The following is a 23,881-nucleotide window of genomic DNA, read 5'->3' as shown; positions in this document are numbered from 1 at the left end:
CCAAAGAAGCTGCAGGAATGGGCTGAACTACTAAGTATACAAAAAGCACCTAAGAATTATCCAGTGGAAACTTCTGGTAGAGTCACAACCTGGGATGAGCCTTTTGGAGGCTAGTGAGTAAGTGCAAAGGTCTTACTCATCAGATACCATGAAACAGTCCCTGTGCAGGTTTAAGTGGGCGCAGAAGGGGTCATCTTTTTCTGTCCCTTAATGAAACAGACAGGAAATTGGAATAGAGAACACAGAAAATAGCTTGGAAGAAGGAAAAAAAAGGAATAAGAGGAAAAGATGATACATCGATACTTATTAAAATCTTTATTCATTTTTTTTCTTTTTCAGAATTGAAACCCATAGAACACATTAGAAATTTCGGTGCACATCTGTCCTGTTTGGTGTCTTACCAAGCCCAACCTCCCGCCTTGCGACAGCTCGAGAGGAAATCCTTGGCAGATCAAAACAGAGGGTAGTGGTTCCTACGCCTCCCTTTTAAGCAAATAAATTAGCTTCCCACTAAGTTATTCCCAGCTCCCCCCCTTACATCTTGTATTGGTGAGTAACACCTTAGTTCCTTAAAAACCTGTGGCAGTGGAGTGCCCAGCCCCTGCCTCTCCAACCCAGACGGGAGGCACCGAAGGGAGAGAAACTGGCCTTCTCCTGGACAACAGGCTTCACGGAGTCAGGTCTGTCTGGCTCCCTCGTGTGCCTAGCCACGGCTGGCTCAGCAGAGCTGCCCAGCAGGCGCCGGCGGAATGGTCTTTATGTCACTTCGGGGCCACTCGCAGAGACCGAGGAGAGACCCTTTCACTAGCTTCAAGTTCTTCAGCAACATAAGTCAGTGTTCCCCTGTGTCAAAATAAATACTTTTTCTTGCTACGCTACAGATACGACTATATACATACATATGCCTTTACTCATGTTCCCTGAAGCTCAAGCTCGCCCCCTGACGGATGCTGTTGTACTGCCACCGAGCCGTGGTCACTTACTGGTCAGATGAGACGACAGCAACACTGAGAATGGACGCTGAACGAATATGGTGGACGGGAAGGGAAAGTCAAAAGCCTTTTTTCTTCTCTTTTTTTTTTAAGGAAAAGAAAAGATGAATTTCTTTAGGAGAACGTGTTGTTTAGGTGACACTGAAAAATTGCCACATACAGGATTCATCTTTCCCCAAATAATATGCCATGGATGTACTGAATTCTTCCATTTCCTCCTTAAATTTCATTTGCTCTATTAGTCCTGAGTGCAACAGGGAGAAATGCCTTATTAATATATTATCGAACAATACTCTGAGCAAATCACAGATCCTGTCTATTAATTTGTTTTGCACAGAAAATTATTTATACCCAAACCCACAATATAGCCTCATATTAAAGAACAATTTAGAATAGAACTTCTATACCATATTTCCCCACTCGAACTCTGGAATAAACGTATTTAAGAAGTGGGAGGAGTAAGGAAATGGCAGTCAGTTCTGATTTTCCTGGCCGGATAATATTAAAATGTATCCACCTCTACCTTTAGATGTTGGCTAGGCAAACCCAACCTAGAGCTGACCAAGAATCCTTCTAGTGACTTGTCTGAGTATAATAGTGCTAAAGAAACCACAAAGAGGGTATGGGGACAAAACTTTAAAAAAGAAATAAAAAGTAGCCTCTTTTTCAAACAGAATTTGGTTTTTGTTAATTTCAGGGCTATATGCTTTTGGTTGGTTTTCTCTAAGATTTGCCCAGACTTAGCTTACTCCAATCCCGATTAAAACGTAAATCTATGTTCCAAGAGTCCTATGACCCCACCCTATCAGTGTATGACTTGAACCGCAATAGATCTGAACACCTCTTAAGATCATGAATTTTAAAACAGCAGGGAACAGAATGAAATTATATATTTTCTGCAGTGTTTCGAAAAAAGGATGAGACATTCCCTCCTGCTTGTTTCCTTAGCAGTACCTTCTGCCTTCAACATTATGAATGAAGCTCCGAGTTCGAGAACAAGTCTTACTCATTCCACCGCGGCATAGCACAGGCGCTGCAGGCCTGCAAGAACACCGGTCCATCGTGCAGCTGAGCTAACATCCACCCAGGCGAGCGCGCCGCCTCCTGCCCGCCGTCTCCCTCCAGCCAGCTCCCCGACGCTCTGGGCGAGCAGTCACGGTATTGTCAAGCTCACCTGGGAATTCTACTTGACGCACACGGTACATGGCCTTAAAACTGGAATCTAAGGCCTCCTTTTGTTAACACGGTTTCAGTGTTTTGTGCTAATACCTTCTTAGACTCAACACCTTCTTTCGTAACTCATCCCATTCTCGTGGATGTCTCAAAATGTACGTACACGGTACAAAAGCACCCTGACCTCAAGCTGTTGTTAACAGTTACAGGTGACTCAGCTGTCTTCCAATGCAAGAAAATGAGGACTTAGATTCTAACCTGTTTTGAAAGGGCGGCTGCCCCACACTGGTCTCTAAAGGCTGGCATCACATTTGCTCCCCACCCCGTTTAATCATGAGCCTCTCCGCCCGACAGGAGTGCAAGGCTGGACCGGCGCCCGGACAGGATGCAGGAGCGAGGGGTCCCCAGGGAGCGGGCACACCGGGCCTGTCCTCCTCGGGCCCCGTGTTGGACGGCAATGGCTCACAGGTCCGACAGGCTCTGCTGGGACACCGACCGAACGGAGCCCGGGCTTCGGCCCCTGACACTTGCGAGCGCTGCCGGGACAGGGACACCCGCGCTCCTCCACCGGTTCCGAACGCCCGCCGAAATTAAATGAGGAAATTAGGGCTTGACATAAATCAGAATCCTAGGGCTCTTCCTGGTCACCTCCCTCATTCTGAGGCCCAGAGAGCTTCAGCGCGCTCTTCCCAGTCGCCAGCAGGGCCCACAGCACAGGGCGGGTCCCGCCGCAGAACGCGCGGGCGGCCGAGCGAGGGGCTGGCTTTTCCCGCGAGAAAGGCCCAGACGCCGCCGCCAGACTCCCGGGAAGAGCAGCTTCCGGGAGCGAATGCCTTGAAGGCTGCGGTGGAAATTCATCTCAGATGAGAAAACAAGATGGCAGAGATCGCAGGCAACTCAGCTCCTACTCAAGGTACCAGCTCAGTCTGCTTCGTTAATTCCGAAGGGCTCTGCCGGCTTTGGGCAAAGGGAAAAAGTCCCCAGACGGAGTCCCGCCTGGACGGTCTGCGGCTCACCGGGACACAGCTGCGAGCACGCCGATCTTACTGCGGTTCAAGTCCCGTTTGCCTTTCCGCGCCCGCAGCACGGCCCCAGACGGTTCGGCGCCGCCTCCCTCGCTCCTCTAAGAGCCCGAAAAGCACTACCAGCCAACGGCTTCGAAGCCCAAGCATCTCCCCTGCTTTCGTCTGTCCCACGAATCCGCCCAAACGCGTACCCCTTCCGGCAGAGCGGGCTGCAAGCTCCGGAGGGGCCGGCCTCCTGGCTGCCGCTCCTCGGGGGCAAGTCCCAGCTGGACTAGTCCCGGCGAAAAAGGACGCAAGAGGTGGCCGAGTGTTTTCAGAACTCCCCGGGGGTGGAGGAAGGACTCTAAGGACGAACTCCAGCCACGCGCTCCAGAACCAAACCCAGCCTTCAGCTACCCAAACGCGACACCGCTCTGTCCTGCGGCGCGAGTTCGGACTGACCCGCCGGGAGGCCGGCGCGGGGGCCGGGGGCCGGGGGGTCCGGCAGGAACGCTCCCGCGGTCTGAAGCCCGTAGTCTTTGCTTTCGTTTCTCCCACAGAATCGCCCGAGGAATCCAAGGCCTCCGTGTCCCCTGTCCCCAGAGCCTGCTGCGGGCCGTGCCGCGCCACCGCATAGCGTTCGGAAGTGACTGTGCTGTTTCTCTAGCTTGTAAGTAGTTCCGCTTATTTTGTGGTGCGGGTTACAAGTGGGAGAGCGGCATCCTGTCCTCCACCAGCACGGCGTCCGGCCCGAACTGGTCCGTGCACTGCTTCACGGTGGCCAGGACGCTCAGCAGCCGCTGCTCCGCGGCGTCCAGGTGCGGCTCGGACAGCACGGGGGCGATGGGGTCGTGGGCCGTGGCGGACTTTAAGGCCGACTTCAGCACGCCATTCTTCAGGGAGTTCAGCCTGTTCCAGGTCGACACCCGAATGCTGGAAGAGAGTGTTGTAAGGGAGGTTACGTGGAACCTCTTACTGTCGAGAGGAGTGTGAAGCCTGCTGGGCAGGCAGAAGTCAAGAAATCATGATGTAAAATGCTTCAACTGAAAAAAAACCTGTATCTGAAGAACCTCTACATTATGGGGAAAAAGTCACATTACCAAATTTTGGTATTTTTTTCTAAGTTAATAATCAGAGGTATATGCAAAGACTTACACATGTTCATTCCAGTGTGTAAATAAACTCGTAAGAGTAAAAATGGGACACAATCTGAACGTTCAACTACTGGGAAGCAGTTAAATGTATGGCTTATCCATTCAGGGGATACCATGCAGCCGTCAAAAAGTTTTGAAAATTTAGTGCCTTGAAAAATGCCTGTGATATAATATTGGGTGGGGGGAAAGAGTTGCCGGGGGAAAAAAGTTTTAGTCAAATCTGTGGGGAAAGAAAATGCGTGTGCGTGTACAAACACACACACACACACACGCACATAATTAGAACGAAGTCACTATGTTAACAGGAGTTACCCTTATATCTTAATGGGTAGTTTTAATTTTCTCCTTTTTGTGGTTCTGAATGTAAAAAATTCCTATGATTAGTATTATAATTGAGTTATAGTATCAATATTATGATGCTACCCACTTCCTGTGGGTAACGCGGGAATCACGAGGTAGACACAGAAGTCCGACTCCGCAAGAGGCGGCAGGTCCTGCATCTATTTAAAAAGGAAGAGTGACCTCTGGACAAAGCACGGAAGGGGCGGACAAGCACAGAGGCGGTGGGACTCTGCTATTCTCAAGTCCACGACCAGCGCCCAGAGCATCAGAGCTCCCCTGGGTGACTCAGGCACCGCTCGTCTGCCTCTCGGCCCCCGACTCACTCCCCGTACGTGTATGCGCTGCTCTCATGCGGAGAAGTCCCTGAAGCATCTCTCCGTGGAGCTTTCTCCGCAGACGTCACTGCAGGGATACTGCAGACACTTCTGGCTGCTGCACAAGCAGCTCGGGAGCTGGGGGGAGGAGGTCGTCAGGCGGTGCTCAGCCCGGCCACACTGCCAGCATGAGCAGGCCCTCCTGACACGGAAACCCAAGCCGCGAGTGCAGGCCCACGCTCGTGCCCTGCCGGCAGCCCCGGCAGCTTCTCCCAAGCAGTCCCTCCCTCCGTGATGCCCTGACTCCAGGTGCAAGTCGGTGCCTCAACTTGCACCCTGGAGGGCTGCTTCCTGCTCGCCCAGGGCCTGCGAACTAGCCAATGTCTCTGCTGTCCCCCACCATCCTTCTCCAGAGATGTCCACATCCTAGCCTTGGGGACCGGGTTCCCTTCCAAGTTTGTCCTTCCTTCAGTCTTCTCCCCCAGCCCTAAAAAGTTTCCTTTCACAGTTCACACTTGTATCAGAGCTGCTTTATACTCAACTTTCCTGTTTAACCTACTGCATCTTTTTCAGCTTCTGACTGGACCAGATGGATAACACAATATTACTACAAAAACATCTTCCTTCAAAGATGTGGTTTTTGACTGGCTGTACTACTGCCTATTAATGAAAACAGTTAAGGGGTGCTTGGGTCAACTCTTCATGCAGAACATTGTACTGCTGCTATTAAAAAAAGAGACAAGAGAAACAGCCCGGCTGCCAGGAGGGCGGCCGGGCCCTGAAAAGGAGCTCCTTAGAGTCTGGTCTTTATCTCATTTTGATTTATGTCTTAATTTCTAATTTATTTGTTTTCTAATACAGACTTTACAAAAATACAGGACCAAGTGCTCCGAAAAAGTTACATTTGGCTTACACGATTTCAAACTGAGATCTGCAAACCACAGGTTGTCTGAGGTAGGGAGTGAGAGGACTTCAAACCCCAAGGTAAACGTGATACAGGGACGCAGACTGTACGAGAGTTCTGGCAGGGAGAGGATCATATCCTGATATGAAAACAAATACGAATGTGTATTACTGAACAGACTGAAAATTTCTATTCATACGAAATTTGAAATGAATTTTGAGCTCCAGGGATTCTGGGCTGGAAAAGCATGAAAAGCACTTGCTCACGTCTTAGGAAGTTTTAAGGCCCAGGAAACGGATGTATTGTTACAAGAGCCGGGAAAGGAAGACGACACAGGCCGATATATCTGCTGTGCGGAACTTACATGCAACACTGATAGAGGGGGGCAAGAATGCTTCTCTCATCCAGCGACGGGTTCCCAAAGCTGAAAATTAAATTAAAACTTAGTGAATGACTTAGTGGCACTGGTTGCCTTCTGAGCATCAAAGCACGAGCAAATTCTCTACGACGACCCAAATGCGATCCCAGATAATTTCATGCTCCCACGGCTCAAATCATTTAAATTAAAAATAAACGGGCCATAACCAATCAGACACAGGATTCCTAAGAGTCTGCACTGCGGTATCAAACAACAGACGCCTTCATTTACAGGCCTCCTGTCTCCTGCCGGCTACGGCAGGTGAAGCAGAACCACAGAACGTGGTGTGGCGCCCACGGACCAAAGGGAGGACCCGAAGACCTGGAGGGGTTTTTTGGGGCAGGGGAGAAATTAAGGTTATTCACACGGTCCCACTAACGTGCAGATGGTCGTCACTTGTAACAAGTTACACTTGTTCTACTGGAACTCACCAATCAGAAAAGAGAAGGATCATCCTAGCCCTACAAGCAAGTATATGGCCAGATTCATACCGGACAAACGGCTCACGGAGGCCGAGAAAACGGTGATTCCAAGCAGCTGTAAAAATGACCTTAGCAGTAATTCAGTTACACGAGGGGAACTGGTTCTGGAAAAACTCTCAACTTTCTACTTCTCTCCTGGAAGCTCACGTTCATAGCTGGAAATCTGGGAGCCCTGAGCACAGCGCAAGCCCTCAGCTAATAAACGGCAAACACGACCATTTCCACGTGTATTTCCACAGTGCCCACGATCATTAAACACACACACACAAAAGATCACGTTTATAAGTCAAGGTAAAGGTTTTCAGAAGCGTATGTAGCACTGGCCTCTCCCTGCTCTGCTGTGTCTGCCGACCCCACTTTCTGCAGGTGTCACCCCCTTTCACGGAGCACGAGGCACCGGGGTTCAGGGTAACACGGGGGCACTATCAGCAAGCGCCCCTTGGGCGTTCTTCTCTGAGGACCCGTGTCTCAGGTTATTCTCAGCAACCAACGTTAGTGGTAGTGACCTAGAGCCTGGACAACTCTGGGCTCCGAGGAAGTATTCTATTTAGCAAACACTTATTAAATGTAACTAAAAGTACAGTACTGAATCGGGCACCACGGAGAAGGCAGGGGGTGCACTGAAAATATAATATGCTCTTCAAAGAGCCCACCCCTAAAAAATTAAGGAACATTCATTTATTCAAAATAAATAAGACTGTCTTAATTGGGATAAAAGTAACTTGTTTTTATATATCAAAAGAAACTGCTCTTCTCATGATCGTAAAAAGTCTGGGCCTAGGCTGCCATAAATATAACAAAACATCCTATCAAACGAAGTAATTTTTTAAACTGCGTGAACCTTTGGATAGAATCAATTTAACAGGAATTAAATTTCATGTTCTATTAAATAGTATTTCTCAAGATCCTAGACATCATAGTCAAGGAAGAATGACATAGGTAGCAATACATCAAAGATCCTGGCGTCCAGCTGTCTGTGTTGAGAATCACAGAGTCTTGAATTCCTCGGAAAAAATCCCACTTCTCCATTTTTTAAAGTCCTCAGAACCCTGAGGGTGGAGGGAACATGAACCCTGAAGAGGATGGAAGGATGGGTGCCAAAAACAAAGACCCTGACCAGAAATGGGAAGGACACCTTCTGTCAACTATGTCCTGGACATTTCCCGGGATACTCTAGAAAATGTCCTTCTTGTATACACAGAAAGCCCTGAATGACGAGGATGGCCCTGTGGTCCTACCTTTTCGCATTATCGAGAAGGATGAGCATACTAGCGCCTTCGTCATCTTGAAAACTCTCGTAGTGGTGGCGGTCAGCATTGCCAATCAGGTAATCAAAGATGGCGGTGTCAATGATGTCCAAGAGGCGGGGGCCCGAGTCATAGGGGGATGTTTTCTTCACAGCATCGCAGTAGCTCTCGTCGTACTCCCACCTGGAGGCAAGGGGCACCACCAGGGTTACTGAGTGCCAGCACTGTACCTGGCATGGTTTTGTCTTGAGAGAGAGAGAGAACGCAAGCAGGGGGCAGGGGCAGAGGGAGAGAGAGAATCTCCAGCAGACTCTGCGCCCACCATGGAGCCCTACATGGGGCTTGATCTCACGACCCTGAGATCACGACCTGAGCTGAAATCAAGAGTTGGATGCTTCAAAGACGGAGCCACCCAGGTGCCCCTGTAGCTAGCCCTGTTTAAATCACAGAGAAGAGACGTCCCTGCCTAGCAGGTCTGCCGCCCAAGTGGTGGCTCACAGGAGCACTCACCTGGCCAGTTTGCCCTCGCGGTAAGTCCTGCCCCATGGGTGTCGGTGTTTCTGCAGGGGCCACACATCTGGAAGCCAAAGTGTGACAGATCCCTCCATCGTGTCCCCGTCAGCACAAGCTGGCTCTGTTTCTCGGCAGTAATAACACTTCCCATAGAAGCAAGTGTTATTTCCTATGGGAGAGAAAGGAGCCAAATACACTTAAGGAAAAAAGGAAGATTCCGAATTCTCCCCAAGGATGTAGGAGGGAGCAGCTAAAAGAGCAGATACTGTAAAAACAATGATCCTGAATGATAGTTAAACATTTATTTCCTACACAGGTCATAAAAAAGCACACAGTGAAAAAAAAAAAACGTCAAGGGGTAGGAAAGGAAGTATATGAAAGTCTCCTTGCCCTCGGGGCCCTGCTACCCAGTCCCCCTCCCGGGGGTCAAAGGACGTCACCACTGTTTTTCTGAACTCACTCTAAGTAAAGGAAAATCATGCCCTCTCCTCTTCTGTCAGGACCGACACTTTGGCCGGAGTGCCCAGGGGAAGGAGAGTGGGCCCATCCAGGAACAGGCTCCGGGCCGGGAATGTGGGTACTTGGGGGTGGGGTGGGGTGTCAAGCAGATAAATAAATACAAGGATAATGGGAACAAGGTTTCTCACAGATGGAGACGGGAGATTAACACACGGAAAGGGAGAAAGCCAAAATAAATCTTGTGGTGTTGAATTAGAACTGGACTGGAGCTATCGGTCAGAACAGAGATATAGAAAAAGATACAGGTGTGTGTGTTTGTGTGTGTGTGTGTGTGTGTACACAGCTTTCCTCCTTCTGTCCCTCAAGAGAGCTTGGAAACAATGGTAACCAGGCAGTAATGGCAATAGACACCCGGCACTCATGTATTAGTTTCTAAATATCATTTTACTACTATATTAAAAGGATCCAGGACTCCTTGGAAAAACCAGTTACTCTAGGGCTGGGGCAGAGAAAGCACAAATGAGCCTGGGCCCTACTGCTATGCCAGGGTAAGGAGGCCCTCAGAGAATGATGGGGACATTGCAAAGGACCTGCCAGACAGTGTGCAGGCCTTCCCGCTGTCAAACCTGGGACAGCCATGAGCATCAAATAACAGCAAATCATAACTGAGTAAATTAAGAGTCTGAGAGTTCACAGTGACATAAACAAATAAGTAAATGTGGGTCATAGGGGGAGAGTTCTACCCTTTAATAGAAAGGTGACTATTAAGTCCACAAGGAACAATAAAATTAGCAAATAACTATTTGACAACTATGACAGTAGTAGCTGATTCAGGCGAGAGTTACCGATGAATGCTAAAACTGGTGGTAAGAGTTTGATGCAGACGGAGTATTTACACAGTTCTAGACTATCTCACTACAAAGTACTTCGTTAATAAAATTCTTATTAGGGGCGCCTGGGTAGCACAGCGGTTAGGCGTCTGCCTTCGGCTCAGGGCGTGATCCCGGCGTTATGCGATCGAGCCCCACATCAGGCTCCTCCGCTATGAGCCTGCTTCTTCCTCTCCCACTCCCCCTGCTTGTGTTCCCTCTCTCGCTGGCTGTCTCTCTCTCTGTCAAATAAATAAATAAAAATCTTTAAAAAAATAAATAAATAAAATTCTTATTAACTGGACACTGGAGAAACCTTACAGGGACCTACCATCTTAAGCAAGGGAAACAAGTTAACATCACCAGTAATGGGACACGGCAACGATCTCCTTCGTGTGCCTCCGGACAGGATGTACCGAGAAGAGCACAACAGCTTCCCGTCAGCATTTTTAAATCACGAGATGTCAGGCACACTCAAATAAAGAGATACTCTATAAAGTAACCGACCCGCACTCTTACCGAATGTCAAGGTCATGAAAAAATAGGGAGAGTGAGGAATTGTTCCAGACCGACAGAGGCTAAAACGACATGACAACGAATACATGAGTTCCTAGACTGAGTTCTGGACTTCGACAGGGCATTACAGGGACAAGTGGCAAGTGAACAGGGTCTGTGGGTTAGACGCTGGTGCTGCAGCAGCGTGCGTGTCGCTGGTGATCGCTGGATGCGGCTGCGTAGGTGAGAGTCCTGGTGGTTAGGAAGTCCTGACGTCTGCACGTCGCACGCTATTCTCAAATGGTCTGAAAGCATTAACGATGAAGGAATCTGGGGGACTCTGGACCATCTCTGCGACTTTTATACAAATCCAAAATTATCTCAAAATGAAAAGTTTAAAAAACAAAAATGATCTAAAAAGGTAAGTAATGCCTTCTCGGCGCTCCATCCCTATTAAATACAGCCATCAGATGAGCTGATCTCCTGCCTGTAAACCCCTCACCTACTCCTTTAATGACTGTTCACGTGCTCACGCACTTGTGTCCCTGAAGAGACGAGCAGCCCTCAAGCCTTACTATTTCCAACCCCTGGCACAGCATACACTCCACACCCACCCTCGAAGCTGATTCTATCACTCTATCTTAAAAACGTTTCTAGGTAAAGAATATTTGAACTGATAAACAATATATATAATGTTTATAATTATAAAAATAAAAAACTTACAAATTTAACTTGATCCCATCAGAAATACCAACAGATCTTTTAAAGGGTAACTGGATTTTTTTTTTTTTTTTTTTTTTAGTATTTTATTTATTTACTTGAGAGAAAGAGCAAGCGAGAGGGAGCATGGGGGGGGGGCGGGCAAAGGGAGAAGCAGACTCCCTGCTGAGCAGGAAGCCTGACTTGGGGCTTGATGCCAGGACTGTGAGATCAGGATCTGAGCAGAAAGCAGACGCTTAACCAACTGAGCCACCCAGGCGCCCCTGGATAAGATGATTTTTAAGGTCATAAGGAAAAAGAAAGAACTGCTAGCAATCTCTTAAAATAAATAGCAAAGAGAGGGGACTAATCTTACCAGGTATAAAGCACAGATCAACTCATGACCAGATACGAGCAGAACAGAAAATCCAGAAACTAAAACACATAGAAATGAAAATTTATTTCAGTGGGAAAAAATCCCCAACCAGCTGGAGCCATAATTCATTCCACATGCTAGGATAAATTCTAAAACTATGTCAAAAACCTAGATGTGAAAAATAAAACTATAAAAGTACTTAAAATAAAAAAGGTGGAATTCTTCCATAATCTCCAAGTGAACAAGGCTATGATTCACAATCAGAAAATCTCTAAGAAAAGATGGATCGATTCAATTAAAAACAAACAAAAATGCCTATAAGGCAAAAAAAAAAAAAAAAAAAAAACCCAAACCACCCACCTACACCTACACCCACACCCACACCCACACCCACACCCACAAAACCATAAGCAAAATCAAAAGAAATTAAAGAACTGGGAAAAAATGTTTATATCACAAAGGACTACCCTCCCTGTGTATGAGCTCTGTCTCTATTGAGAAGACCAGGGGCAGAGCTGAAAATGAACAAAGGATACACATAGACAGGTAAAAGAAAATACAAACGGCTCTTAAATAAAAAGCTGCTACATGTGAAACAGACAAAAGCCAAAGTTTGGAAACACGCTGCTGGTGATGCTGGCGGAACAGAGGCATTCTCACAAGTCACTACTGGGAATGTAAACTGGTTCAACATCTAGGTAAGAGTGCTTGTGCCCTTTGACCCAGTGCTTTCACTTCTGGATATATCTGATCATGTGTGAATTAACATATGTACAAGTTAATTCTGGGCAACACTGGTTATAAAAAAAAGGATTGGAACTTTTATGTCTAGAGGTCTTTAAATGAATTATGGTAGATCCATAGGACACAGCACTTTGCAGCTGGTAACACAACAAAAGAATGAAGAAGCTCTTTATGTGATAATTTGTAAGATCTATTAGGTAAAAGATATATTAGGTAAAAGAATAAGATGCAGAAGAATGTACAGTGGGACATATGTTTTATAGAATGGCAGTTAAATAAAAATGTATATTCCTATTTTGTACAAAAAGGACATAAAGAAATTACCAAGAGATGACCACTGGGAGGAAGGAAAACGAATGGAGGGATGAAAGGACAACTTTTCATTGCAATCTTTCTAACATTTTCTTAAAAATTTTGAGTTATGTGAATGGATTATTGATTCAAAAAACAATAAAAAAACAAAGCAAAATACTGCTTGGTGTAGGATGCCTGCTGCCCACCTGACAAAATCCGAACTCCTGAGTTTGGTAAGACCCTTCATAAGTGAATGGAGTATGTGTACTGGTTGAGTGGGAAGTAGGGTCAGGTTTCTGGGGTTAAAATAGGCACCATCAACAGTCATTAGACAAGACGCTGGGCATGTGAGCTTATCTCTCTAAGCTTTCTCTGTAAAATGGATACCAGCCCTACCACGGAAGAGTAAACGAGAGAGATAATCCACAGTAATGCCCAGCACAAAGCCTGACACACTGGCCGAGACCAATCAATGCCGGCTATTTATTATTAATCATCTCGCTCCCATCTCTTTCCAGACTTCAATATCCCCATTTAACTAGGCTCTGAATCTTTTATTATTTCCTGGATTTTGTAACTTTTATAACTGGCTTTCTGATCGCCTTGGTCTCCGTGCTCTCCTTGGACAAACTACCACCTCTAATAACCAAATCTAAACCTCCAGCCCACACTTCTCTCCTGAACTGGAGACCAAGTCTAAAGCACCTAAATGACTCATCAACATTTACTCCGGATGCTCCTGTCAAGGTAAGAGTCGGTGGCCAATTCCACTGTGCAGAACCGCGTTCTTGGACACCAGCTCTGTATCCTACAATTCAACTCAGTTCTGACACTTTCTTACCCAGAGATGGCATCAGATTCCACAGGTTAAAGGCTCAGTCCTTTACTGTGCTCCAATTCACATGCCAGCTGCAAGTCTGGGTTGTCACCCGCACTTCTGACTGGCTTATAAATCAGAGGCTTTCACAAGCCCCATCCTGGGGTTTGATTAATTTGCTAGGGCAGAAGAATATGCAATGGGGAAAGGACCACCTCTTCCGTAAATGCAGTTGGGAACACTGGACAGCCACACGCAGAGGAATGAAACTGGGCCACTATCTCATACCATACACAAACATTAACTCAAAATGGACTGAAGACCTGAATGTAAGACCTGAAACCATAAAACTCCCAGAAGAACACACAGGCAGTGAGCTCCCTGACATCAGTCTGGGTGATGAGGTGAGGATTTTTTGGTTGTGATACCACGAGCAAAAGCAACAAAAGTGAAAATGAACAAGCAGGACTACATCAAACTAAAAAGCTTCTGCACAGCCAAAGAAACCATCAACAAAATGAAAAGGGGCTAGTACCCAAAATATATAAATTCACACAACTCAATAACAAAAAAAATCTGATTAAAAAATGAGCAGATCTGAATAGACCATCCTTCCAAAGAAGACATACAAGTGGCCAATAGGTACATGAAAGATGTTCCATCACTGGTCACCAGAGAAATGCAAATCAAAACCACACCGAGACACCATCAAACAGACAAATAAAAACTGTTGGTGAGCACGTGGAGAAAAGGGAAGCCTGTGTACCACGGGTGGGAATGTGAGCGGCGCAGCCACTAAGGGTCAACACGACGGAGGTTCCTCAAAAAGCTAAAAAGTGGAACTACCATATGATCCAGCAATTCTACTTCTTGAGTATCTGAAAAAAAAAAAAGAAAGAAAACACTAACTTTAAGAGATCCCTGCACATCCACGTTCACCACAGCATTACTTACAATCGCCAAGACATGAAACAACCTAAGTGTCCGCCGATGCGTGAGGGAAGAAGACGGCTACAGATGCCCAACGGAATGTTACTCCGCCATAAGGAAGACGGAGATCTTGCCATTTGCAACAACATGGATGGACTCTGAGGGCGCTATGCTAAATGAAACAAGTCAGACGGAGAAAGACAAATACCATATGTTCTCACTTACATGCAGAATCAAAAAACAAACAAACAAAAAAATCCAAAATCAAGTTTGTAGATACAGAGAACAGACTGGTAGCTGCCAGAGGTGGGCAAAATGGATGAAGGGGTCAAAGGCACAAATGCAGTACTAAGATAAATATGTCCGGAGATGGAAAGTATAGCATGGCCGCTTGTAGTTAATAATACTACAATGAAAGCTGCTAAGTGAATAGATCTTGAGTTCTCATCCCAAGGGAAAGATTCCGTAACTATGTATACTGATGGACGCTAACCAGATGTTGTGGTGATCATTTCACAATACATAACATTTCAAGTCATTACCATGCATACAACTATGCTGTTTGTCAATCATACCACAATTAAAAAAAAATGGCGGGGAGGCTCACAGGACTCAGGAAATCAGTTTACTCACTAGATTACTGGTTTATTACAAAGGATACGTCTCGAAAGCCTGATGAAGAGATACACAGGGCAAGGTCCCAGACCAAGGAGCTTCTGTCCTCATGGAGCTTGGGTCCTGGCCAGTGGCACATGGAAGCATCCTGGTTCACCAACCTGGAAACTCTCAAACCCCATACTATTGGGGTTTACATGGAGGCTTTCTCACGTAGGCATGATCTATTATTAACTCTATTCTCAATCCCTCTCCCCTCTCTGGAGAATGGGCGGTGGGAAGCTGAAAATTCCAAGCTTCCAACTATGGCTTGTCTTCCTGGTGACCGGCCCACCTGGAGTCACATCATTAGAACAAGAGATACTACTCTTTGTGCTCTTATGGCTTAGGAATTTACCAGGGTTTTACGAGCTGTGTCAGGCACCGGGGGTGGCAGAGACCAACACAGATATTTCTAGTTATTTCACACAAGGAAACAAAATGTCCAAACGTGATTCGTGATCTTCCTCCTCTTCATACACGCCTAAGAGCGCGAACAGCTTTGTTACACGCTGAGTCATCAAGCCAGGACTGGGGAGTCATTCTTAATTTCTTCCTTCTCTCTCAGTTGTCCCTCTCAGCCCAAATGTTCGCCAGTCCCATTCTACCCGCTGAGTGTCTCTTACCGCTTCCGATCCACTGTCCTTGCTTAAGCTGTGACGCGCCCTGCGCAGGCGGTGAGCACAGCAGCCGCCACGTGCTCCCAGCTCTCACCTCACCCCCTTCCCAGGGCAGCCTCCACGATGCTGCCGCGGCCGGTTTTCCAGAATTCCAATCTGATTTTCCCATGCTCCAGCTCCTCTTTTTTTCTGTCTAAGGAAAGAGTCTCCCGGTGCAGCACGAGGCCCGTCACTGACACTGTCCTGACCATCTCCCTTCACTTCGGCTCAGCTACACAGTCCCCTGAGCTTGCCATGGGCTTCTCGTGCTTTTCAGCACCCTTGTCTATGTGCTGCCCTCACCTGAAGCAGGGTTATTTCAGGGAAACTGTGCACTGGATGGGAACAAAATTACATTCTTATTTTCATTAACTTTTTTCTTTTTTTTTTTTTTAAGATTTATTTATTTGAGAGAGAGAGAGCCCACGAGCGTGCGAGTTAGGAGAGGGGCAGAACGAGAGGAAGAGAAAGCCTTAAGCAGACTCTGCGATGAGTGTGGAGCCCGACACGGGACTTGATCCCATGACCCTGAGATCACGACCTGAGCTGAAACCAAGAGTGAGATGCTTAACTGACTGAGCCACCCAGGCGCCCCTTTATTTTCATTAACTTCTCTCCGAAACTTAGCATTCCTTCAATTATGATAGTAGGAAGCAAACCATGGTGGTATTAGCATTACCTGTGACTTTCCACCAGAAGAAACCACAGACTTTTCATATGGTATTAGCATTGTTGCAGACATTGCAAAGTATCACTAATACTCAGCCTGAGATTATGACAGTTACTGGATCACTGCTAGATCTCTTATTTAACGTGTTAAAGAATAACAGAGCACATGCTAGTATATTGCAACCTTTGAATTTCTGATAACGAAACTAGATTTCAATATTATTGGTTTCATTTGTAAGTCTATGTATTCGAATGTATGTATTTAAAAACACTACTGTAAGGAAAGATCCCCAAGCTTCTCTAGCATGCCAGGAGTCAACAGTACAAAAAGGTTAAGCGTCTAGACACCTAGGACGCTCTTTCCCACTGTACTTCCCTGAGGGATTGCTATTCTCCCTTTAGTCCTGGATGAAACACCGCCTTCACTGAGGAACCATCACCCTGACCCACCGTCTCCCCGTCCCAACCATGCCGTCACAGGCCCTCTGGACATGTCTGGCTTCCCCATCAGATGAAGCTCCTCGGAGGCAGGGAGATGTCGTTCCTTTCTGGATATTGAGCACCTAGTTCAGAGCCTACCGCACAGACGTGGAATGAAATTTTGTTAGAACTGTGTTGGAAGCATATACAAGAATATAAGCAGATGAAATATGCGAGAGTCTGAAAGTCCACGTCTGAATCCTGGCTAAGAGTTAGTAGCTATGTGACTCAGGATAGTCCTCCAACTCTTCTGAGCCTCTTTCTCAGAATAAAATGTGGGTAAATCTCCCTTACTTACTGCCCTCTTTTGTCAAGACGATCAAAATAAGGTAATTGTGTGAAAGTGCTTCGTCAGGTTGCAAGGGTTACGCAGAAGTTCGTTATTATATCAAGTTATCTAGTAACGTATTTTTAAGAATTGTGCTAAGGTCAGCTCATTATTTAAAACCTATCTCTAGTGCAATCCCTCTATCTGCCTGAAGGTTTGTGTGCCCCCAAATTCAGATGTTGAACCCCTAATCCCAGTGTGGTGGTATCTGGAGGTGGGACTTTTGGGAGGAGCCCTCAGGATGGGATTAGTGCCCTTCTAAGAAGAGACAGGAACGACGATTCCTCTCATTCTCTCTCTGCCGTGTGAGGACACAGCAAGACAGCAGCGGACTGTAAACCAGCAGGAGGGTCCTCACCACCACCCTGATCTCGGAATTCCCGCCTCCAGAACTGTGAGGAATAAATCTCTACCTTTTTTTTTTTTTTAAAGATTTTATTTATTTATTCAATAGAGATAGAGACAGCCAGCGAGAGAGGGAACACAAGCAGGGGGAGTGGGAGAGGAAGAAGCAGGCTCATAGCCTGATGCGGGGCTCGATCCCATAACGCTGGGATCATGCCCTGAGCCGAAGGCAGACGCTTAACCGCTGTGCCACCCAGGCGCCCCTAAATCTCTACCATTTAAGCCACTTCGTCCATGATGTCTTGTGACGTCAGCCCCCACTAAGACACTGCCCTGTGCTGCAGGCTGTATCCAGAAGCTCGTTCCCCAACTGTACCAATCCTGTGTACTTTCAGGTCTTTAGGCCCTCGTTCCCCTTATGACGTCCTATTATATCGCCTCACGCCCTTTCCTCTTTGCTGCCTGAGTAGCTCTTACTGATTCTTCAATACTCAGTCTAGTTGCTAACAGTCTCCTCTACAAACCTTTTCCTGGCCTCTCCATCCCCCACACCTGGCATCACGTATGAGAGTTAACCTTCCGTGAGTCTCCAGAGAGTGGGGACTCTGGCCTATTCTTCCTGACCTCCTCTCATCCATCAGGAATTCATGTCTGCCTGAGCATAAAACCAGACAAGCAAAAGTGATTAGAAAACATACAAAACAGGGGCGCCTGGGTGGCACAGCGGTTAAGCGTCTGCCTTCGGCTCAGGGCGTGATCCCGGCGTTCTGGGATCGAGCCCCACATCAGGCTCTTCCGCTGTGAGCCTGCTTCTTCCTCTCCCACTCCCCCTGCTTGTGTTCCCTCTCTCACTGGCTGTCTCTATCTCTGTCAAATAAATAAATAAAATCTTAAAAAAAAAAAAAAAAAGAAAACATACAAAACAAATCAGTGACACCGTCCGCTTTGGGTTATTTGTAAGAAGAGCCTTAGCCTTAGCCTTGCAGGTTTAAATTCTGAAAGATGACTCTGTCACAAGTCCTTTAAATATTCAATTTCCCCTCATTTCAAATATGAATCCATTCATTCTAGCAAAGCAAGGTGAAATTCATCTGGCAATGTCTGTTTCCACAATCATATCGTAATGCAGAGCACTGAGAATGTCACCACGATGAGGCTGAGACAAGAGACCACAGCACCTCTGACTTCTTCCCATTCTCACCGTGCCCATGAGGAGAACAGGAGTAAGAAGTTTAGCTCAGATGCCTTACCTCAGAGTGAGAGAACAGAGCACAGAGGCCAGAGGGACCAGAGTCAGGTCAATACACAGTGGGTTACAGGCTGACCCTTGCAGGGTAGCAAAAGGCAGTGGTGACCTTCCAGGCCCAAATCCAACCCTGCAAGGGCATTTCTGATGCTCTTGCAGAGCTACCTTACCGTTCCCTCAGTTCTAAGGAGACAGTTCCCAAGACATTACACGTATATGAAAAAACCACCAAGTCAATGATATACATACAATAACTGATTCAGGCCAAAATCTGAGTTTGAGATTTACTTTAAGATCAGGCAGAAGGAGGGGCACCTGGGTGGCTCAGTCGGTTAAGCAGCTGCCTTCGGCTCAGGTCATGATCCCAGGACCCTGGGATCGAGTCCTGCTCAGCTGGAAGCCTCCTTCTGCCCCTTCCCCCTGCTCATGCTTGCTCTCTTTCTTAAATAAATAAAGAAAACCTTAAAAAAAAGAGATCAGGCAGAAGGAAATGAAGTTATTACCTACTTACACTATCAGTAAATGACCTCACTTCCCAACTTCACAGACACAACCAAGTACATGTTAGGGAAAACTTTCACTTTCTGGCCACCTACCATTAGATCCATTTCCCCCAGCAGCTTGAAAACAAGGGGCCCGATTTGCTTTTGTACTCCCTTGAATTCTTCAATTCTTAGAAGTCACAAACCAGCTTGCTCGATGATGTCCCGCTTAACTTATTAACTATTCCCCTATTTCAATGTCCTCTATAATCTTACCTACGGTTAGGAAGGTGCTCAAGAGCTGCTCCGTGGCAACGGGCTTGATCTCTGTCCGTAGATTAACAAATCTGCCAACCACCAAGGGGGCTCGGCGGAAACCCAGAATCCTGGTTTGGGAGGTTGAAGAACACAAGAGAAAAATCTTTGGGGGGTGTATTTTATGAAGTAGTCTTAGAAAAGATATTGCTGACTGGTAAGTATATTTATGTATATTTATATTTATACATACTTTAAAGATTTTTTTTTTTAAGTAATCTCTACACCCAACGTGGGGCTTGAACTCACGACCCCGAGATCCAGAGTCCCATGCTCTACTGACTGAGCCAGCCCAGCACCCCTGCAGGTAAATATATTTTAAAGGTACCTATATTTAAGAGTTTAATATCAAGATGTATGTAATTTATTTTAATATGCGCTTCCGCAAAAAGGATAAGGCAAATCTAGCAAAATGTGAGCAACTGCTAAATCTGGGGAATGGGTATACGGGTAGATAAACTATTCTAATTTGTTAGAAATTTTTCATAGTAAAACTTTTAAATAAATTTTAACAAAGCATTAAAAAAAATGGGCTTAAGCCCATATATGGGTTCAAAGCTTTGGATAAAACAGCACATTGGCTGAAAACTATATAGATTAATCTAAAAGGATAAACCCAAAGGACAACTATATACAGATATATTTGAAGATACTTCTCTCTAATGGTCTAAAAGTACAACCTCACGGTTGAGTAAAATAATTTTTTAACAAATGAAGTTTCCTGGCTAAAAAATACACACTCACTGAAGAAAACCTGGAGCGGCAGGATTTGGAACAAACAAAAGTTATGATGAGGAAAATAAAGATCATCCATAATTCCACCACCCAGAAATAAGTACTGACATGTTGTCATATGAGCGTTTTTTCCTTTACATATATATATAAACACATACACACTCTTGTGTATAGACACACAACTGAGATCATACTATATGTAGTTTTGTATCCTGCTTTTCACTCATCATTATGTTATGACCTTTTTCTCATGTCATGATAAAACCTTTCAAAACAGCTGCATAAAGAAATAATCCATTGTTCAGGGCTGACTATCTTAAACTCAGTCTTCGAAAAGCCACAAAAGCAAGGAGATCAACAGATGGGTCAAAACAACATAAAAATCGAGAGAATCTCCCGAGGCCAGAGAAGGTGGTTAAATCCCAATGTAATGGAGAAACAGCAACCCACAGCAGAAAAGGATCAGGGGCCGTGGACGGCAAAGAGAGCTGGCAAGTCCTTTTTCTCCTCACTGACCACCGCCAGGCCAAAGACCAGCAGCCCGTGTAGGCTGAGGGGCCATGTCACGGCGGCACTTGAGCTTGGCTGGGTGGCAGTTAACAAAGCGGGTAGGGGGCCTGGCTAGAGAAGAACTTTCAGACTTTGAGGTAGGGAAGGACTCTGAAACACAAGACTCCCCAGAGCACAAGTCACGAACTGAAACATCAGTATATTTAATTAACATCAATGGGAGTGATTTCTGCACAAAGACTACTTCACTTTAAGTTAACAAACAGCTGTTGTGTTGTGAAAAGATACGGAGATGTTAAATTTTGCTAATCATAACTGGGGAAAAACAAACGGCACTAAAAACGAGGTACCACTTTACACAGATTACCACAAACTCGTGTGCTGGGTAGTATGAACTATTGGTATAGATGGGAAAATGACCTTCACGCGCTGCTGGTGGCCGTCAATTGGGAAACAGGGTTTGGGAATGAAGAAAACAGGGAAACCAATGAGCTCTTGGAAAGACTGATTCTAGCACGCTTTTAAGTGAGGAGCAGGACTTACCCAATTCTCTGCCCCTAGGTCTTAAAAAAGGCAGTGAAAATTCATGGTATTGTGAACAAACATTTATTTAACCTTTTCTATTATCAACTGGATATTTAGACTGCTACTATTTTTTCACTACTGAAAATGCTACAGCAAAGATCCTGGATATATGTAACTTTGCATTTCATTATTTCTCCAGGGCACTTCCTAGAAGTATCTTCCTAGAAATATCTTAGATATTTTAGATATTAGATATGAGGTAGTTACTCATCCAAAGGATAGGAGCATTCAGGTTTCCGATACATGATGCCAGAGTTCTTAAAAGAAAGACTGAACCGATTAACAATGCCACAAGCTGCATCGGAATCTCAACGCATTCCTGCCAATAAAATACTCTCTCTCTCTCTCTCTCTTTTTTTTTTTAAATCCTGGCCATGTTCAGCAAAAGAAAATAATATCTCATTGTTTCAACTGGATTTGTTGTTGCTGTTACTGGTGAGGATGAACCCCCCCGCCATATTTATTAGCAACTGATCATTTCTATTCAGTCAATTGTGTCCTTAGATCATTTTCTATTAAAGTTTAGCATATATACAGATTTGAATAAACATTTATACATTAAGGTGGTTAATGCCTGGATTACATTAGATTCAAGTATTTTCTCCTAGTTTGCTTTTAAACTTGATGTTTCATGACATAGGAGTTAATTGTATTTAGCGGAGTCTACTGAATGGCTTTTCCTTTGCAATTTTTCAATCATTGCTTTTATGCCTAGAAAATCCTTCCTAATCCAGAAAAAGACAAAAATTCACCTTTATTTTCTTCTGGTTTCCTTTATATATTCATTTAACCAATATTGTGAATATTTCTTTTAAAGTCTGTCAATACGCCCTGATGAAGGAGCTGCCCGGAAGAGCAAGTAGCTACCAGACACTCCAGTTACCAGGCTCCTGGTGAGCCCTGCGCTGGAAAAATATTAATTTTCCTAGTTAGCTTACACATTTCAAATTTATATCCATTCTTCTTTTGGAATTATTCTGGTTACTGAAGCCAAGCATATTTTGTATGAAGGACAGTCATAGTATATGTCATGCTGTATGCTTCTATCATGTGGAGATAAGTGAATATTACTTACTTAAAACAAAAATAGAGCAAAACAAACAAAAAAAACCCCGTACTGTCAGGCTCAATTAATGATCAATTCAATTTAGGGACCTGAGTTCCAATTCTGGTTTTCATCCTGCCATTTTATTTACCAAGAATATCTTTACTCATGGTGGCAGGGGGCATACCAGAATAAAATGATCTTAAAACGTGCAGAGTGAAAATATCTACTCTCGTACTCTAAGAACCATCCAGATTACGAAGGACTCATGCAAATTTAATGGAATCCGCCAATCAGCTATCTCGAGTAGGTACCAAGTCAAAGTTACTAGTGTTGCTCCATTTAGAAGGAGTCCACAAGTCCTCTCCAGGAGGTTTTTAAAAGGAAACAAAGCAAACGTAACCCTCCGTGATGACACATACCTGTCCAAATGAAAGGCTGCTACCTCTGCATTGTGTCTATCATAACCAGCATATGGCTCCCCTTCTACCACATAGTCTCGGTTATACCTGCAGAGTGAATGGGAAGCACAGATGTTGATGTGAATTACATCGGCACCACACGGGACAGCACAACACAACGTTAGTAAGCCTCAATCTGCCCTGCGACGCCTTCCCTGTCAAATCTGAGCAGCTGTGGATTGGGACGAACCACTGGTAGAGGGGCTGAAGAAGAAGTGGAGAAGAAAACTAGATTTCTCTATGTGCCTCATCAATCACTCTATGAATAAAACATGCAAGATGTTATTTCTACCACTCTAAAAGACTTTCCAGGTAGTTTAAGTAAAACTTGAAGGTCATTTTCTGGAAGGCAAGGACAATCTCTGTATCTCTACCACAATGTTATGCCTGTAGTTGATGCTTAATAAATGTTTGCTAAAATTTTTATTAGACTGAACTGAAGAAATGAAGGGAAACATACAATTAAAATGTTTGTGTTACCAGAATGGCTGTGGCCAGGCTTTTAAGTTTAAATTTCTTGGGAAAAAACGGTCTTGATAGGTCTCAGTGTTCGTTTAATGAGTAGGCAAAGGGACATTTGAAAAAAGCTGTCTGAATAACCATTCTCTTTCTCTGTTTACGTTATGATGATGCAGTGGCAGGAATGCTGGACTGGCATGGGAGCTAGGTATATGGTTCTGTCATTACCTGTCTGGGCAACTTTGAGCAAAAGCTTCTCTGGGTCTTAGATGCTTCATCTATAACATCCTAGGGGCTGGACTAAGAGGCAACTGCCAGGATCTCTTTCATCTCAAACTCCACCCTGCTGATTTTCCATCACATGCGTGGAATAAACAAAAGATAATAAAAACTGGCATATTTCTTTCTACCAATCATAAAGAAAGATAATGTTGAACGGTTAACTGGGAAGAAAAAGACACTAAATTGCCTACGACCTCTACTGTTCACCTGCATTTCCCCGAATCAGAAGACCTATTAGGCTTTACAGGCAAGTGTAAAATAGAAATGAAGGGAAACCGGAGGGAAGAGGAGCTGCTCCGCTGGGGACACCTGTATTGGGAAGTGGGAGACGGCGCTATCAAAGGCCATGAGCTTCGATGTAAATGACCTTGGAATCTAAAGTGAAACAAACTATGCCCAC

General features: G+C 45.3%; 1 protein-coding gene across 4 annotated transcripts in view; it reads right to left on the bottom strand.

Annotated features, from left to right (window-relative positions):
* Positions 1-300: 300 nt before the first annotated feature.
* FAM20B (FAM20B glycosaminoglycan xylosylkinase) overlaps positions 301-23,881 on the bottom strand; it is a 41,940-nt gene continuing 18,359 nt past the window's right edge. For all 4 annotated transcript variants that reach the window (XM_048224870.2, XM_044387887.3, XM_057315706.1 and 1 more), the window contains 6 exons: positions 22,702-22,788; positions 19,366-19,475; positions 8,541-8,712; positions 8,022-8,213; positions 6,248-6,307; positions 301-4,102 (listed from right to left, as the gene is read on the bottom strand). In XM_048224870.2, coding sequence (XP_048080827.1) covers positions 3,871-4,102; positions 6,248-6,307; positions 8,022-8,213; positions 8,541-8,712; positions 19,366-19,475; positions 22,702-22,788 — 853 coding nt within the window. In that variant the 3' untranslated portion in view covers positions 301-3,870. The remainder of the gene's footprint in view (positions 4,103-6,247; positions 6,308-8,021; positions 8,214-8,540; positions 8,713-19,365; positions 19,476-22,701; positions 22,789-23,881) is intronic.

This window comes from Ursus arctos, unplaced genomic scaffold (assembly GCF_023065955.2).
Source record: "Ursus arctos isolate Adak ecotype North America unplaced genomic scaffold, UrsArc2.0 scaffold_2, whole genome shotgun sequence".
In the NCBI taxonomy this organism is placed as follows: domain Eukaryota; kingdom Metazoa; phylum Chordata; class Mammalia; order Carnivora; family Ursidae; genus Ursus; species Ursus arctos.
This window is presented reverse-complemented; position numbering and strand designations above follow the sequence as displayed.